This window comes from Sciurus carolinensis, chromosome 17 (genome assembly GCF_902686445.1).
Source record: "Sciurus carolinensis chromosome 17, mSciCar1.2, whole genome shotgun sequence".
Taxonomy (NCBI): domain Eukaryota; kingdom Metazoa; phylum Chordata; class Mammalia; order Rodentia; family Sciuridae; genus Sciurus; species Sciurus carolinensis.
The window spans coordinates 200,358-218,405 of NC_062229.1; the positions used below are offsets into that span (position 1 = coordinate 200,358).

Below are 18,048 nucleotides of genomic sequence, written 5' to 3' on the forward strand. Positions count from 1 at the left end.
CCCAAGGCTGGGAGACCAGGGAGATCTGGGATTCTGGAGAAGAACGGGTGGGTGTGGGAGCCAATTTTGAGGCCCAAACTTCCTCCCTGGTGTGTCCTCATCTACAGAATTGGAAATTTCTGGCTGGCTGAGCTCAATGTACCCAGCCCCTGCCAAGCACAGTCCACGCTCCCTAGCGGGCTACCGGTCATCTGCAAGCCTGGCCACGGCGCCGCTGCTCACTGGCGGACTGCTGGGCTGGGCACGGCAGGCGCAGGCGGTGGAGGCAGGAAGGGCGTGCCTACCGGCCGTAAGGAGTGGGAGCCTGGGGGCCGGGCGGCCAGCAGTCCCCTCCCGGGCACTCCACCCGCTGCTGGTGCCAACTTTGCGATGGAGTTGGTGCGGGCGCTGTGGTTCGTCCTGGCGCTGGGGCTGGCAACGGGGTCCGCCCGCGGCCACCCACAGCCCTGTGGCGTCCTGGCGCGCCTCGGGGGCTCCGTGCGCCTGGGCGCCCTCCTGCCCCGCGCGCCCGTTGCCCGCGCCCGCGTCCGCGCCGCGCTGGCCCGGGCTGCCCTGGCGCCGCCGCTGCCGCACAACCTCAGCCTGGAGCTGGTGGCCGCCGCGCCCCCTGCCCGCGACCCCGCCTCGCTGGCCCGTGGCCTGTGCCAGGCGCTGGCCTCGCCGGGCGTGTCGGCCTTGCTGGCTTTCCCCGAGGCGCGACCCGAGCTGCTGCAGCTGCACTTCCTGGCGGCTGCCACCGAGACCCCGGTGCTCAGCGTGCTGCGGCGGGAGGCGCGCGCGCCCCTCGGCGCCCCGGTACTCGCGGAAGACTGCCCGTTGGGGGGCGGGGGGCGGTGACTCCAGGGCTGCCCAAGGCGCGCGGGACCGAGGCCCTGGACGCTGCATCCCCAGGGCACAGGGATGGGGACTTAGACACGGAAGACCCGGGTGCCCCAGAGTGCAGGAACTGGATAGGCGACGGGAGCTCCAGGGCACCCGGCCTGGACGCCTGACCCCACAGGACCGCCTGTCTGTTGGGGTGCAGAGCTCCTGAGAAGATCCTTTGCGGGCGGTGGTGATGGAGCTGACCCCTACCCCTTTCCTGCCAGCTGGGCCCAGCCCCCTGGATCAAGGGCTCTTGCTTTCCCTAGGCTGCTCCGTCCTTCATCCTTCCCTCCAGCGACCCTGGAGGCCCGGCAGCCCCTACCCCACAGGCTCCGGCTGCCCTGGGGTCATTTTGAACCTTCACACACCTCCTTGGATTTACTCTCTTCTTGATCCCAGCGGAGATTCCAGGAGAAGGGTGACTGTTAGGGCCCCGGGTCCCCACAAGGGCCCACTATACCCAGAGGAAGATCCCCTCCTGGGGCCAGCAGGAAGGGCCAGCCTGGGGACTGGCTCCCAGCTGGTCTCCTCCCTCCTTCCAAACCCACTTCCAGGCCTTCCCTCTCCTGTGGGAGGAGAGACCCTGATAGAGGCAGGTCACTACCCATCTCTCTGCGTGCAGGGGACGGGGCCTCTTGCCCGGTCCCCCAACCCAGATCTGGTAGGAGATACAGGTCCCAAACCCAGGCCTGTGGCGCCCTCTGCTGCCATTTCCAGAAACTGCACCCAGTCGTGGCCACTGGGGCCCTGGGCTTGGACTGAGTCAGGTCTCCTAGTAGGACCCTGGCCAATTAGCACCTTGTCCCACCCGGGCAGCGCCCTGCCCATCCTAGGTGTCTGGTAAGCAGTCCTGCCCTCGGTGTGCTGAGAACTCTCTGGCTGGCACCAGGCAGTGTTCAGCCCTCTGCTTTCCTGGCACCAGCCATGATGTGTGAGGAGGGTCCTACGCAGAAGCTTGGCTCTGAGCAGGGGGCAGCCTGCGGTTGTCCTCTGGAGCTCCTGGGCAGGGTGGGCAGGGCAAGCCAGGAGCAGAGAGGAGGGACCCAAGGCTGGGTGTTCATGGGGGAGCGGGGTCTCTGCCTGGAGGGCGGAGCCACCGAGGGGGAGGAACCTGGGCTTGAAGGCCGGGCGAGGGCGGGCGATCCCTAAAGGGAGACAGGGACTCCTGCCTCGGGTGGCCAGGGAGGGCCCGGACGGGGCAGCCGAGGGCCTGGGGCAGGGGCGTTACGGGGCCGGGGGAGGTGGGGACAGGCGGCCACTGCCTGACCGCAGCGCTCTTCCAGACCCCGTTCCATCTGCAGCTGGACTGGGCCAGCCCCCCGGAGACGCTGCTGGACGTGCTGGTGTCCCTGCTGCAGGCCCACCGCTGGGAGGACGTCAGCCTGGTGCTCTGCCGTGTCCGCGACCCCGCCGGCCTGGTGGCTCTCTGGACAAGCCGGGCTGGCCGGGCACCGAGGCTCCTGCTGGACCTGAGCCGGCCAGACGTGGGGGATGTGGGGCTGCGCACACGCCTGGCCCCGCTGGGGTTGCCTGTGGGAGGTGGGTCCCCGGTCCCGGTGGCCGTCCTCCTCGGCTGTGATGCCACCCGCGCCCCTCGGGTGCTGCAGGCCGCACCGCCTGGGCCCCATTGGCTGCTGGGCACTCCACTGCCTGCCGAGGCCCTGCCCACGGCTGGCCTGCCACCTGGGCTGCTGGCACTGGGTGAGGTGGCCCGGCCCTCACTGGAGGCCACCATCCATGATGCAGTGGAGCTGGTGGCCCGAGCGCTGGGCAGCGCGGCTCTCGTGCAGCCAGAGCGGGCGCTCCTCCCGGCCGAGGTGAACTGCGAGGACCAGCAGCCGGCTGGACCAGAGTCCCCCGGGCGCTTCTTGGCTCGGTGAGTGGGGACCCTGCTTTGGGAAAGCTGTTCTGTCCACCCCACAGCGGTGTCCCTGCCCAGCCTCCTCTGCCCATCACAAAAAGCACCATTAGTGTGTGTTTGCTGTATGTGAGTCCCGACAAGAGAGCAGGTTCCCTCCTAGGTGGAAGCAGAGGCCGAGAAGCGGGTGGGGTGGAAGAGCTCACCAGGGACAGGTGGCTGTGAGGGACGGTGCTGCAGGAGGTTAGGGAGGGCTTCACCCCAAGACAAGCCCAGGAGCAGCCTCGAGGTGCAGGCAGCTGGGGGCACTGGGCAGCCCTCCACCCGGCTTCAGGCCTGCCAGCCTCCTGTGGCCATGGCCCAGCTCCTCCTAGATCCAGACTGGTGGAGGTTTGGCCCCGCGTGGTGGCACACATGCAAGTTCAAGGCCAGGCTGAGCAACTTAGAGAGACCCTTCTCAAAATAAAATACAAAGGGCTGTAGACGTGGCTCAGCGGGAGAGCGTTGCCGGGTTCAGGCCTCAGTCCCAGGAAAGGCAGAACACCACCCTCCACCAACCCGCGGCGGCAGAGGTGGAGCTCTGCCGAGTGGACCCCTCCTGGGCAGGAGAAGCCGACCTTCTCGGCACCTCCCCCAGGTTCCTGGCCAATACGTCTTTCCAGGGCCGCACGGGGCCCGTGTGGGTGACCAGCACATCGCAGGTGCACCTGTCTCGGACCTTCAAGGTGTGGAGCCTTCGCCGGGACCCACTAGGCGCCCCGGCCTGGGCCACGGTGGGCACCTGGCGGGATGGGCAGCTGGACTTGGAGCCAGGGGGCGCTGTGTCTCGGCCCCTCCTCCCAACAGGCTCCCAGGCCCGACCCAAGTTGCGCGTGGTGACGCTGGTGGAGCACCCGTTCGTGTTTGCCCGCGAGCCCGACGAAGACGGGCAGTGCCCAGCAGGGCAGCTGTGCCTGGACCCCGGCACCAACGACTCGGCTGTCCTGGACGCTCTTTTTGCCGCACTGGCCAATGGCTCGGTGCCCCGCGCCCTGCGCAAGTGCTGCTATGGCTACTGCGTCGACCTGCTGGAGCGGCTGGCCGAGGATGTGCCCTTCGACTTCCAGCTGTACATCGTGGGTGACGGCAAATATGGCGCCCTGCGGGACGGCCGCTGGACGGGCCTGGTGGGCGACCTGCGGGCTGGCAGGGCCCACATGGCGGTCACCAGCTTCAGCATCAACTCAGCCCGCTCGCAGGTCATGGACTTCACCAGCCCCTTCTTCTCCACCAGCCTGGGCATCATGGTGCGGGCACGGGACACAGCCTCACCCATCGGGGCCTTCATGTGGCCGCTGCACTGGTCCATGTGGCTGGGGGTCTTCGCGGCCCTGCACCTCACCGCGCTCTTTCTCACCCTGTATGAGTGGCGCAGCCCCTACGGACTCACACCCCGCGGCCGCAACCGGGGCACCGTGTTCTCCTACTCCTCCGCCCTCAACCTCTGCTACGCCATTCTTTTTGGACGCACCGTCTCCAGCAAGACCCCCAAGTGCCCCACCGGGCGCTTCCTCATGAACCTCTGGGCCATCTTCTGCCTGCTGGTGCTGTCCAGCTACACGGCCAACCTGGCTGCAGTCATGGTCGGGGACAAGACCTTTGAGGAGCTGTCAGGGATCCACGACCCCAAGGTGGGCAGCCGGCGGGCCCGGGGCTCCACTGGGATGGGCTGCACTGGGGGGTCCTGGCATGGCAGGTGGGTCTCAGGGCAGAGGCTGGGAGTGGAACCTGGGTAAGCACTCTGCCACGGAGCCAGACCACAGCCCGAGGGACATCTGTCGAGTGTCTAGTGAGTACTAGGCTCTGTGGACAACAGAGTCCTGACAGATCAGCAGAGTCCCTCACACCACACCCTCGCATGGAGGTCTGCCTGACCCCTCCTGCTGGATGTCTGTGCTCCCCTCAGAGGGCACAGCCACGCAAAGGCCCTAGGGCAGCACTCGGCCTTCAGCTGAGTCAGAAGCCCGAGTGGCTGGAGCAGAGGCAGGAGGGAGAGACCAGGGGAAGGGAGAAGGGGAGGCTGGAGGCACAGAAGCTCATTTGGGGTCCTGTGGGCTGCAGGGAAGACTGGGGCTCTGACCTGGGTCGGTGGTGGGAGGATGATGGGCATGTACGACAGGGTGGCTGAGAATGGAGAGGAGGACGGAAGGGGCGAAGGGCGGATGAGGCACAGAAGGTGGAGCTGGAGCCCCCGGGGGCGGGGGCGGGTGCAGGTGTTCTGAAGACAGAGCCGGCAGCGTTTGCAGATGGACAGGGCAGGGTGGGAGGGGAAAGGCAGCCTGGGCTGGAAGCCTAGGGGCAGGTGCAGGGGGCTGATCCAGAGAGGGTGTTTGGGGTCCCATGGGATTTCACGTGGGATAGAGTGGAGTTGTGGTCCACCTTGTGAAGACAAACGTGTAAGTGTCCAAAACGGTCTCAACGGGTGGGATGCCGTCCCCCAACCTGGGCGGGGCCTGGGGCATTTGTGGCTGACGGGCGCGAACTCCTCCCCGGCAGCTGCACCACCCGCCGCAGGGCTTCCGCTTCGGCACGGTGTGGGAGAGCAGCGCCGAGGCCTACATCAAGGCCAGCTTCCCCGAGATGCACGCGCACATGCGGCACCACGGCGCGCCCACCACGCCCGACGGCGTGGCCATGCTCACGTGAGGCCAGGGGCGGGGCGGGGCGGGGCGGGGCGGGCGGGGCCGGCCCCAGACCAGCTGACCCCACTGGCCCCGGCAGGAGCGAGCCTCCCAAGCTCAACGCCTTCATCATGGACAAGTCACTCCTGGATTACGAGGTCTCCATCGACGCGGACTGCAAACTGCTGACCGTGGGCAAACCCTTTGCCATCGAGGGTGAGGACGTGTGAGAGGCCGGGCACCAATGAAGAGCCACCCGGGGCTCTAGGGGCCGGGGCGGTTGGGGCGGTCGGACGTGCGTGGGCAGTGTCCCTGGGCCGTGTCCCGGCCGCTCCCCCAGGCTACGGCATCGGACTACCCCAGAACTCGCCGCTCACCTCCAACCTGTCCGAGTTCATCAGCCGCTACAAGTCCTCGGGTTTCATCGACTTGCTCCATGCCAAGTGGTACAAGATGGTACCTTGCGGGAAGCGGGTGTTCGCGGTTACAGAGGTGAGGCAGGGCCCCAGAGCGCGTGGCAGCTTAGCGCGCCGGGTCTTGTGTGAAGTGCCTGACCCCTGCTCGCCCCCTTCTGCCTCTCCTGCAAAACCCCAGCCTCAGCCTCCCTCCTCCACACTTGCATCCAACCCGGCTCTGGCTCCACACGGCCCAGGAGCCCCTGTGTGGCGCAACCGGTCTCTCTTGGCCGGGGCGCCCCAGGGGTTTGCTTTGTGGAGGTGAGGGAATCCTGTGTCCTGCTCCAGACCCTCCAGATGGGAATCTACCACTTCTCGGGTCTCTTCGTGCTGCTCTGCCTGGGACTGGGCAGCGCCCTGCTCAGCTCGCTGTGCGAGCACGTCTTCTTCCGCCTAGTGCTGCCGCGCATCCGCAGGGGCAGTAGGCTGCAGTACTGGCTGCACACCAGCCAGGTGAGGGCCGTCGGTGCGTGGGCACGGCGGGGACAGCGCCTGCCTCTGACCCCACCACCAACCCCGCTTGTCTGGGATCTTAGAAAATTCACCGGGCCCTCAACACGGAACGGCGGGAAGGGCAAAGAGAGAGGCTGGATCCAGAGCCCAGGTGAAGAGCAGCTGTGCACGCGAGGGGGCGGGGCCTGACGTGGGAGGGGCTCCCCACACACTTCCAGGCTTCGCCCAGGCTCTCCTTCCTGTACCTAAGCCCAGCTCGCTCGACATCGGGCCCCCTCCACAAGTCCTCAGACCCTGGCTGCCTAGGGTTATCACCTAGTCGTGTCCCATCCCCAGTGGTGCCGGGAAGCAGGAGCAGGACACCTCCGCGTACCATGAGGGCCCAGGGCGTTGGAAACGAGTGCGCAGGGCCGTGGGCAAGGAGCGCAGAGTGCGCTTTCTCCTGGAGCCAGGGGTGGCTGCCGCCCAAGAAGCGGCGGAGGCAGAGCCTGGAACCCCTGAAGGTCCAGTCTGGATGTGTTCCAACGGGCCCCCGCCCACTGCGATGCCGGTGGCCTCTCCGCGCGCCGGCGAGCTGGAGGAGCTGGAGCGGCACATCGAGGGCGTCCGCGAGAGGCTCCGTCAAGCTCTGGTGCGGCGCGGGGAGCTCCTGGCTCGACTTGGGGATGGCGCTCGCCACCGGCCACTGCGCCTGCTGCAGGTCCAAGCGGCACCTGAGGATGCCCGGTGATCCAGAATGCACCTGACACCCGAGAAGCTGATACCCTGGGATAAACGTCCAGCGGGAGACCCCTCCCCACAAGCACATGCAAGTGCAGAGCCGGCCCTGTCCACGGACAGTTTATTCTATATACAAACACAATTTTGTACACTGCAATTAAATAGAATGGAATGAGCGCTGCTCTGCATTCCTCACCGAGTGATTGGTTTGGCCATCTGGCCCACTCCCGCCCTGAGCACGGCCGGACCCTGGCACCCCAGGCACTGATGTTGGCACCTGTGCCCCAGACACAGCTCTGCCCTCCTGGGGACCCCAGGCCTGGTGCACACGGGGGAGGGACGGCCGTGGAGAAGGCACTGCACAGGGAGCACCAGGCAGGGCCGGGCTGTGCCGAGCCCCTCTGCCGGAAGCCCGAGGGTGAAGCGCCCTGCCCGCGTCCCCGCCAGTTACCTTGTTCAGACCTGCCCTATCGGTGCCTTGCGCTGCCCCCAACAGTGCGCTCCAGACCGCTCAGCAAGCCCCTTCCGGAGCTTCCCGAGAGCCCCTGCCCCCCCTCTCATCGCAAACCACCACAAACAAGCTCACTACCAGGACAAGCCTTGGCCAGGCCCCACACTTGGGGGACAGGGACCCGCCTTCCACAAACCTGATGAAACCCCGACACCAACTCTAGCGGGGGGAGGGCCCTGGTGCTTCATGGGGACAGCCTGCCCCACCCCCAGGGGCTGCCGCAAGATGCCCAGTAGCTCCCGGCCTGGGGAAGCCCTGACAGGCGGCTCAGCAGTTGGTGGGGCTCAAGATCCGACCTCAGAGGGTGCCTCTGCTGGGACGGTGGACGCAGGGCTGGGCTCCGGCCCCATGTCTGCCGGGGAGGCCGTGTCAGGTGCCACGGGGTTGCTCTGGAGAGCACTGTCCTGGGGTACATGGGAGGGTCCCCCACTGGGGCTCAAAGGTCCAGCGGGCCTTCGCTCCAAGAGCGAGGCACTCAGGCCAGACAGGAAAGAGGCGTCCGTGATGATGGCTGCCGTTTCTGCCATCCAGCCCAGGTCACCCCCAGCTGCGGCAGCTACGGAGGCAGCTACAGCCCCCAGAGAGCTGGGCGCTGCAGCCCCCGGCCCAGGGCCCCCACCAGCTCCAGTAGAGCCAGGGCCCAGTGCAAGAGGCTGGCCTGTAGGGTCGGGGGCAGCAGCCTGGGTGCCCGAGTTGTTGTTCAGGTCATCTGGCAGCGCGGTGGGGGTCCCTGGGCCCAGAGGTGGCGCCTGCAGCAGCATCTCCTGGATTCGAATCTGCTGCAGGATGGCAGGCAACTCGTAGTGGTGGAAGAAGTAGATCATGGAATGCTGGGGGTGGAGGGGCGGGGTCAGGCAGCTACCCACCATCTACAGAGTCCAGAAGAATCAGGGAGGCCCCGCCTACCGCCCACACAAGACCCGAGCCTCCAAGAGCCCGCCCACACCGGAACAAGGGAGGCCCTGTCCCTATCACCTGTGGCTGTCCCGTACTGCCTCCGGGGCCAGGAAGGCCCCACCACTGCCCACACTGCCACTGGCCAACCCAACTCACTGGGAGGAAAAATAAACTTCTGGGAAGGGCCCACCCAAAACATAGCGAGGCAGGGGAGGCCAGGTGGCACGGGGACCTGCACTGCCCTCTGCCCAGGCTTAGCCCTCCTTAAAGGAGGACAGCTTGGCGCCCAGGCCTCACCTGGATGAAGAGCCAGGATGTGACCAGTGCCAGGCTGCTGTACTGCCCGTTGAAGCGGTAGTGGTAGGCGTAGAAGGCGAAGTGGTACAGATAGAAGAACCTGTTGCGGGAAGCAGGCCGGGGAAAGCCGTGAGCCACAGTGAATGCCCGTGCTGACCCCAGGACCCTGCCTGCCCAGGACCCAGCTCACCGCAGCCAGTGACGCTTGCTAGTGTTGGTGTGGCAACAGATGGCATCGTACTGGTCAGCCAGCCACACGATAAGGATGATGTAGAAGGCTGTGGTGGTGTCGTTGAAGAACTCGGACATGATAGCCTCCATCCCTGCGGGGACAGGCGGCGCTGGGTTGGAGTGGGCGGGGCGGGGCGTGGGGCGGGGGAGGCCGGGCGGGGTCCTCACCGACGAGGGCCAGGATGACAGTCAGCAGGGGCGCTGCAGGGAAGGCGATGGCCATGTTCATCTCCAGCATCTGCAGCAGGTCCACTGCGGGTACAGGGCGCGGGGGCCACCCGTGAGGGCCTGGGGGCGAGCCCGCCCCGCCCCCCACGGCCGGCTGAGACTCACCGATGAAGACGAAGATCTGGTGGTGGGAGTAGCGGAGCAGCATGGAGACGCTGAGGGTCTGCAAGTGAGGCCCGCGCACGTCAGGGGGTGTCCCTGCGGCTGTCCACAGGCTCCCGCCCGCCCCCAAGGCCCTACAGCACTCACGAAGATGACCATGATGACGAAGGCCGCCAGGTAGGACGTGCGAGCCATCCACATACTGACGAAGCGGTAGTGTTCCCCCGACACCACGTTCCGCAGGAAGCCTGGGGGGTCGGCAGTGAGCGCAGGTCCTGCCCAACCCCCTCCAGCCACCCCCATAGCCCACGGGGCCCACCCTTGTTCTCCTCATTCTCTGCAAGGCCCTTCACACTGGACATGAGGATGTCGTCGTAGCCCAAGAACTCATCCAGGAGGAGGCGGCTGAAGCGGTCTCCGAAGCACTGGTCCCGTGTAGGGTCTGTGGGTGGGTCAGGGTCAGGGTCAGGGTCAGGGCACACAGGCCTGTGAGGGCCCACTGGGATGAAGGCCCGCCCTGGGAGGTAACTCACCCAGGGTGACCACCATGACCGGGATGCTCAGCCGCTGCCTGGTGGCCTGTGACAGGCGCAGGAAGCCGTACTCCAGCGAGTACTCCACGATGTACTCGTCCTGGGGCCACACTGTGGGGAAGCTGGTCAGGCGGCCCACTCGTGGTCGGGAGGGCCTCGGCACCCACCCGCACACAGCCCGCAGGGCGTACCTTTGGTGGGCGTCTCAGGGAAGGGGAACTCCTGGCTGTCGTTCAAGGCCTCAGAGCCACTTGGAGGCTTGAAAACCTTGGGCTCAATGTCCAGCTCAAACTGCAGGCAACCAGGGACCAGGCGTTAGCAGCTCCTGCTGGGGCATCTACCACCTCCAGGGCTTGGGGGTGCCGATGACCCCCACCTGACACCAAGCCTGCCCTGTGGTCACCTCCAAGAGGGGTCTGAACTCAAGCTAGGGAGAGGGTAGGGCAGAGGCAGAGCTGGGCACTGCGGTCTCAGGGCACAGGACCACCAAGCCCTAAGCCAACTGCTGAAGTGTGGGAACAGGGACCACCACAGCAGCTGTGCCCTCCAGTGAGGCCAGAGCCCTGGCTCAGCTTCTGCCTGTTCTCAGCACCCCGGAACTAGGCGCTATCCCCACATGACCATCGGGAACCCTAGGACCCAGTGCCCTGGCCCTGCCTCCACCAGGGACACAGGCAAGGTCACCAGGAGATACTCCAGCTGCAGCAGGCAGAGGTTGCCTGTGCCAGGCCCTTGAGGCCCAAGGACTTCCCAGGCAGCCACCATCCCCACCTCTGCAGTCCCAGGGCCTGCTGAGCCCTGTGTGGGCAGCGCACCTTGACAGAGCTGTTCCTGAACATCTCCATGGTCAGCTCCTCCTCCTCCTCCTCCAGCTCCAGGCCACCTGGCTCCACAGCCAGGCCTGGGAAGCTCCCCCGGCTGCCCTCACAGAACTGCAGGAAGACGGGCGCCCTGCTGGAGTTGTGGCGCACCTCCACGCGCAGGATGCCCTCCCGCGGCCACTTGTCCCGCACGTGCTCCAGGCAGTTGATGGGTGAGCGGGAGAAGACGATGTGGATGTAGGCCAGCACGAAGAGCACCAGCAGGGCCTGGGGGCGGGCCCAGCAGCTGGGTCAGGCTCCACCCTGGGCCCTGCCCTTGCCGTCACTCCTGGCCAAGCCCCAGGCACTGGAGTGACCCAGAACTGTTGGAGACATCACTGTCCACGCCATGACCGCCCCGCCCGCCCTGCAGCCCAGGAAAGGCTGAGTGGCCTGGGCCCCTGGGGGGTGGGGGTGAGAAGGAAGGGCCCTCTTGGCCGTCTACAGGGCCCCCACTGGAAGAGGCTGGGCTGGGCTGAGGCCACCACACAGAGCAACCAGCACCACTGACCAGCTGTTCTCAACACTCAAGGCCCAGCCCAGGTGCTTCAGCCCCCAGGCCACCTGTTGGGCCTACCATCCAGGAAGCCAGCAACTTCCAGGCTGAGGCTGCTTCTTGCCTCAAGCAGCCTCACATTTTGCTATGTCCTCAGAGCCCCCCTGATCTCACCAGCTAAAAATAGCCTCTTTCACCCTGCTAAGCACCCACTGCACCTCTCCCAGGTCAGGCAGGGCCAGCGGCAGCTGCTGAGGACACAGCTGCGAGTGGGCAGGGCCAGGCTGCTCTGCCTGGGACACACAGCTTCCTCAACTGTAAAACAGGAGCAGCCACTCTCACAAGTGACTGCCCCCAGGGGACACTGGTGGCTGCCAGGAGTGCTGCCCAGCATCCTGCAGTGCCCAGGACTGTCCAGAGCATGATCTGACCCTGAGTGTCCAAAATACTGACACTAAGAAACTTGCATCAATATCTGTGGAAAACCTGAGGAAGGCCTGGTGCTGTGATGCATCCCTGTTAATTCTAGGGAAGCAGGAGGCCGAGGCAGGAGAATTACAGGTTTGAGGACAGCCTCGGCAACTTAATGAAACCCCCATCTCAAAAAAAAAAAAAAAAAAAAAAGGTTCACTTCCTGCTCACGGTAGACACCAGAATGCACTCCTGATGTCAAGCAGGGAGGGGGGAGGGTCTGGGACTAGTCCCATCTCCCCCTCCCCACTGAGCGGATTTCTGCGTGGGCAGCATCACAGGGCCAATTTGAGGGTGCAGAGCCTTTTGGGGATTCCAGGGGATGCTGGCAAAGTCTGGGGACATTTGTGGTTGTCACGACTGGCATAGAGTGGGTGGAGGCCAGGGACACTACTACATATACCAGAACCCGGGACATCCACCCCAGAGGATAATCTGGCCTCGGTATCCATGGCACTGAGGGGAAAGAGCCCTGACACACAGGAAGCATGTCAAAGGGGGGCCCTCCTCAGGACTGTCTAGGGCAGCCTCTTCCAGGGAGATCCCCCCACACCTGACACTTCTGCTCACAGCACACTGCCAGCCTGGTCGCTATGTCATGGCACCAACCCTGGCACCCCTGCAGGGCCTGGTGAGAACCACTCAGCACTGCTCTACTCCAGGTGGCCAGGGTCTACCTGCAGTGTCCTGCCAGCAGGGCCCCACAGGCTCCAATGCCTTTCATGCCTAGGTACTCCTCCAGAGAGCCCCAGATTCTTCAGGGAAGAGCTGACTGGACAAAACCACAGCCCAAAGAGGCCTGGGGCACGGGACGCCCGGGCACCACAACGCTGAGGTCCAGGGCTGTGGAGGGCCTCGTGCTGCCACACTGCCAAAGGCAGGATATCTGCAGCCCTCTGCAGATCAGGCACAGGGCCGGCTCAGCAAAGCCTCCTGCTGGCCACAGCGGCTGGGACCTGAAAGGGACACAGTCGGATAGTGAGGCTCTGGGTGCAAGCAAGCTGCATAATCATCTCCTTCTGGGCCAACTGGGAACAGAGCTGCCATCACCTGCAGCCACGGGCACCACGGACACAGGCTGGCACACTGTGGCTGAAACAAGAGCAGCCCTAGTCTCTGGAACTGAACCTGGGGCAGGCCTGGAGAGGGCGGGGACCTCTGCTGAGGAGGAGTCCTCTGCCCCCACGTGGCATCTGGGAGCTGGGAAGGTCGGGTAGCAGGTGAGGTCCAGAGGAGCTGACCCGTTCTTTGCTTAGTCTCCTGCACAGGAAGGGTTGGCCAGAGCTGGCCCTCGGGGGTCTTCTTGGCCCTTGAGAGGCACCTTGTAGCCAACTCTGCTCTCCAGGCTCAAACACCTGCAGAAGCTCTGCCTGGAATACCCTTCTAGTCACAGGACGCACTGGATGCTAGGTTGGCACATGACAAAGACAAAGCGCTGACGCATGCCCAGAGCCAGGGGCTCCCCAGCAATTCCCATGTGACACGCTTCTTGACCTCCCCCACTGCTTACAAGTGAGGAAACTGAGGCACAGAAGTCACAGACCTGCTGATGTCACAGAGCCAGCAAGAGCAGCTGGGAGCAGTCATGAGCCATACTCCTGAGGCCTTCAGCTGGCCTCTGACCATGAGCAAATGAATGACCTCGGGAGGACCTCAATCAGTGTGTATGTGGGGGGCCAAGGGTTGCTGGACAAAAGCCCTGCCTCACCCAACACAGGCTCTAGTGATGAGCTCTCTGGGGACATGACCTGGGAATGAGGCTGGCATTTACCCACAAATGTGCATGAACTCAGCTGAGTGGCCCCCAAGCCCCAAACGCTATGACTCAGACGTCACCCTGGTGCCCTTTCCAGAAACCCTCGCAGTGGCCACACCCCTGGCGCTCCACACTGGCCATGCCTAGAGAGCTCCCAGCTTGGGCCCCAGCGGTGTTCTCCACAGCTACACCTGACAGTGCCCACCTCCCATCCAGGCCTCAGTTTCTCCACTACAGAGCAAAGAACAAGTAAGAGCCAGCTGGACTCATTCCACATCTCTGGACCTATCACCAGCCACCTCACTCCAGTGCTGCCCACCAGGCAGTTCTGTCTGGCCCTGGTCACCCTCTGCTCCACAGCTGCCCCCGCCACTCCACACACTATCCAGGCTCCCAGCCAGCACACCCAGTGCCCTTCAGCCCTGCTTCCTGGACACCCTGCTCCTCACCTTGGGGAGGTGCTCCTGCACTTCACCTGCAGATCCTGCCCACTGCCTCTTCCCACACCCCTGGCCCTGCCCTCCCCTGGGTTTGTCCACTCAGTGCTGCCCCGGGAGCCCCGCATGAGGGTCAGAGACATTCGGCTTGCCAAGGCTATGCTGTTATCTCCTCCAAGAAGCCTTCCCAATGCTCCACCCGGGCTCTCAGGGAATCCCAACACACTGCTACCAGGCAGGCCGCTGCCAGTCCATGTCTCTGTTGACCAAATGCCAGACAAGTCGTAACTTCTTCACCAGGGAGGGTGCATAGAGCACCTGGGCCAGAGTTAGGAAAACCTTCACGGGGGTCCCAGCCCTCCCTAGGTCTCCCTCCCACTCAGACAGGGCCTGCTCACCATCCCAGGGGTACTGCTTCTACACTGACAGCCAATGTGACAGGTCCCCAGGTCAGAGCAGAGACCTGAACTTCCACAGTTCTCCGGACCCTCAGTGACCCCTACTGACCACAGGGACAGTACCTGCCCACCCTCTGACAGGCACATGTCGGAGCACCTTGACCCTGTAGGTATCCACTCACTGCCTGTCAGGGTCAGGTTGCTGGGGCTAGAAGCCAACTGGACAGGCACGGGCAACCTGGTGCCTGCCGCTCCCCAGTCTCTGCCCTTCTACCCTTGGGGCCATGAAACCAGCAGAGGTGGATGCTGAGGCCAGCAGAGTGATCTTCCAGGGAGCCCCCTTGAACAATGGTCCAACTGCCACCTCTCCCTAGAATCGGGCATTACAGGGCCATTTCAACAACAACCCCAGATTCAGGCACCGGGGACAGGATGTTCAGAGGCACAGGTTGCACAGGAAGGCAGCCAGGCAGGGCCCCCACCTCTGAAGCAAGCACCTCTGGCGAAGCAGGGTAGTCAGGGTGCACAGGAAGCAAAGGAGTGGAGGTTCCCGGAAGCTAGTGCAGCCTCAGAAACCAGCTGGACCCAGGCTGGCTTTGCAAATTAGAAGGTGCCGGGTCTGGTTTTTCTCCACCGGGGATTGGGATTCAGGTTGAGACGTGGCTCTGCCAGAAGTCATGTGACACAGCATCCCTAGCCAAGGAGACCTCCCCTCAGGAGCTCTTACCTTCTAGTGCTCTAACTAGGCAGGGTAAGGGTGACCAGCTGTGGCCCAGTCCCACTGCCTACCTGAGTAGCAACGGCCTGGAAAGGGTGCTGGGTCTTCAAGGATGGCCAAACACAGACCCAGAAAGGGAAGGACCAGAGCCACCAGCAGGCCCATGCTGACAGAGGACTAAGCATTGGACACACACCTGCAGTGACAAGACTGCCCATGGGCCAATGGTTCTTCCCAGGAATTGGTCACTTTATCACGTCCCAAGGAAAACACACCTAAAGATGAGTTTTTCCACGGGTTCAGGCCATCCAAGGACTCCAGAAAGCCTGATAAATTCAGCAGCCCTCCAGAGACAGTGCCCACACGACCAAGCCCTTCTGAGTGCTGCTCGGACAAAGGTGCGAAGGACGTCGGGTTGAGTGCCAGTCTGGGGAAGCCAGCTTTTGACACCTGGGCACATCGGCCCCTCTGCAGACCAGGGACTGCAGGCTCCTGCACTCGCCTGAAGGCTGCCGCAGGGGCAGGACCCACCCCCAGGTCTGCTGCTGGGCAGGAACCAGCCCACAACCTCACCTGCCCCGTCCAACAGTATCAGGCCAACAGCATCAGCCCATTTCAACAGACAGGAAGGAGAAGCTTGCTGGCCGGGCTACGTCAGTGTGCCCAGCCACTTCTCCATTTCCCAGGGCAAGTCAGAAACCTGGAACCTGGGTGGCCAGGCCGGATCCTCTACCGAAGTGCTGCCACTCAGGAAAGGCTCCCTCCTAGAGGGACCTGGGCTGCAGCCTATCCTTCCCCAATGGCCCTCATGTCTCCAGGTCACCTGAGGAACATGAATGGTCATGTCCCATCAGCCAGCCCAAAGCTCCCTAAGCAGGCCCAAGGAGTGGTGGCTTGTGACAGGTGCTAACCCTAGCAGTGACCCCAGCCAAGTCCACATTCTGCCCTGTGAAGCTGAGCAGGGAGAAGGTCCCAGGAGAGGGAGACCCTCACCAGGGGGAGAGACCACGGGACGTCCAGCAGGCTGTCCCCACGAGAGACACGGGACACGCCAGGGGTCCTGGGGCTGAAGATCCCAGGTGCAGAATCGGGGTCAAAGGGCGGAAGGAGGGCCGCGGCGGGTCAGGGCGGGGCTCCCGGCCTGGGGCAGGGGGCGCCAGGGCCAGCGATCCCCAATAGGGGACACTCGGCTTACTACCGAGGCCCCAGGACGGCACCGGCAGGCGACAGGGGTCAGGGGTCGCAGGCAGCAGGGTTCGGCCTCGGGTACGGGAGGCCGCCCGCGGGCCGCCGGGGTCAAGGGTCGGGGTCGGGGTCGGGGTCGGGCCGATCACCTTGAGCAGCACGAAGAACTCGAAGAGGCGGCGGAAGGCGGGCGGGAAGAGCCGCGAGTAGGTGACAGCCATCTTGAAGAAGAGCGCGTGGAAGAGCCGGTCGCGCACGTTGATGAGGGGGTTGGGGTTCAGGTTGGGGGTGCGCGGACCGCGCGCGGGGGCCGGGCCGCCGCCGCCGTTGGGCCCGGGCCCCGGGGCCGCGGGCGCCGCGTGCTCCGACATGCCGCCCGCGTCGCCCTAGCGGCCGGCGGGTGCCCGAGGCGCGTCCCGGCCGCCGCCGCCCTCGCCGCGCCGCCCACGGCCGCCGCCGCCTTCGCCTTCGCCCGCGCGTCCGCCGGGGCCTGCGACGCTTAACGAGTGCGCCGGCCAGAGCGCCGCCGCGTCGCGGGGCACCCTGGGATACCCACGGCCGCCTGCGGAGGTCCCGCCCCCGCGGCGCCCCGGAGGCCGGGTTCTTTTGCATGGACCTTCCCAGAAGCTTCCGCGGCCCTGAGGCCGCCCTCGGCGGTAGCCTTACTTTACCGGTGAGGACTTTTGGACGTGATCAGAGACATGGCAAAGTAAATATGATCATGGGTAACATCCTTCCAAGGGCCGTTCTGAGAAATGGTGGCAAACATAAACTACAGGAAAAGTCACCTAACTGTAAAGTAGTTTGACTTGGGGACTTTAAATAGCTAAAGTAGCGCTACATTGTTCGTGCTCGCTTCGGCAGCACATATACTAAAATTGGAACGATACAGAGAAGATTAGCATGGCCCCTGCGCAAGGATGACACGCAAATTCGTGAAGCGTTCCATATTTTTGAGCTCAGAATAGCGTGATGACCACGTGACGTCATAGGGCCCGGGTATGGGCGTCACAGGGCCTTGCTCTGCCCCGCCTACCCGTCTTCGTCAGTGAATAGGATGAGCCTTTTGGGCCCCCTCCTTTGGCGCAACAATGCTTGCCAGAGGCATTTATCTAGCGCCTGCTGCATGCCGGGGAGGGAGGTGGTGTTCCAAGGGTCCTGTTGCGTTTTTCCGATTCGCGACTGGGCCACTTGCAGGTGGTGGATACTTGCAGGTCCCTTGTCCTTTCCCTCCTGTCAGACGTGCCCAGCGGGCATTTGCGTGGTTTCCATCCTACCTCAGCCCCAGGGGGGCCGCGGGCGGGCAGGGCTCAGCAGGCCAAGGCCAGGCTGCAAACGCCAACCAGGACCTAGACATGCTGCAGAGCCTGGCGTTTTGCCGCGCCCTCTGGGGCATACCTGTGCTTCCCGCGCACCCGGGACTCGGGCATCCTGGAAACACCTTGGACCTAGCATTCATTGAGTACCTACTGTATGCCTGCTATTTCGCCCCACACTCCTAAGCCAGGCAGAAGTGGTCACCACAGGAGGAGGAAAAGCCCTCTTGAACTCTTGTCTGCAGGAGGACAACTAGCCACCCAGGCTGCGGCAAGCAGAAACACTTGTAGGATTGGGAAACGCGTTTTCCATGCCCTGCAGCCTGAACTAGTACTGGGGACACACTGTGGCCGCTGCAGGCCTTTCAAGCCCCCGCAGGGTTCTGGGACTGGCAGGGACACCAGGACAGTCTGCAAGTGTCTCAGCCTGTGAAGGGCATCCCACCGCCCAAGAGAGCCAAGGAATGACAGGGAACTCGAAGGTGGACTGGCTGTGGAGGCTCTGGTATCCTTCACCCTGGTTTGGGCCGCACATGGTGCTGGGGTGGGCCACTGAGGTGGTGGCTCTGGAGCAGGGGCCAGGTGGAAACAGCCTTCCAGGC

General features: G+C 64.3%; 2 protein-coding genes and 1 non-coding gene across 7 annotated transcripts; 2 read left to right on the forward strand and 1 right to left on the reverse strand.

Annotated features, from left to right (window-relative positions):
* Positions 1 to 279: 279 nt before the first annotated feature.
* On the forward strand, positions 280 to 7,190 carry Grin3b (glutamate ionotropic receptor NMDA type subunit 3B). The gene is made up of 9 exons (XM_047531361.1): positions 280 to 795; positions 2,148 to 2,740; positions 3,360 to 4,392; positions 5,258 to 5,403; positions 5,483 to 5,598; positions 5,723 to 5,874; positions 6,126 to 6,290; positions 6,374 to 6,441; positions 6,627 to 7,190. Exons 1-9 carry the CDS (start codon positions 370 to 372, stop codon positions 7,018 to 7,020), a joined length of 3,093 nt encoding a protein of 1,030 aa, XP_047387317.1. The 5' UTR covers positions 280 to 369; the 3' UTR covers positions 7,021 to 7,190.
* On the reverse strand, positions 7,110 to 16,633 carry Tmem259 (transmembrane protein 259). Of its 5 annotated transcripts, none has more exons than XM_047531365.1 (11): positions 16,280 to 16,632; positions 10,625 to 10,741; positions 10,001 to 10,100; positions 9,810 to 9,920; positions 9,596 to 9,718; positions 9,424 to 9,524; positions 9,280 to 9,337; positions 9,115 to 9,198; positions 8,906 to 9,038; positions 8,716 to 8,815; positions 7,110 to 8,351 (listed from the first exon to the last, which is right to left on the reverse strand). In XM_047531365.1, exons 1-11 carry the CDS (start codon positions 16,499 to 16,501, stop codon positions 7,806 to 7,808), a joined length of 1,695 nt encoding a protein of 564 aa, XP_047387321.1. In that variant the 5' UTR covers positions 16,502 to 16,632; the 3' UTR covers positions 7,110 to 7,805. The 5 variants fall into 5 exon arrangements, with proteins under 5 accessions (XP_047387321.1, XP_047387320.1, XP_047387319.1 ...); XM_047531364.1 differs by having other exon boundaries at positions 9,115 to 9,147; positions 10,625 to 10,897; XM_047531363.1 differs by having other exon boundaries at positions 10,625 to 10,897; positions 16,280 to 16,631.
* Positions 16,634 to 16,978: 345 nt separating this feature from the next.
* Positions 16,979 to 17,085, forward strand: LOC124969623 (U6 spliceosomal RNA). The gene has a single exon (XR_007105997.1). It is a non-coding gene; the product is annotated as a U6 spliceosomal RNA (small nuclear RNA).
* The last annotated feature ends 963 nt before the right edge of the window (positions 17,086 to 18,048 follow it).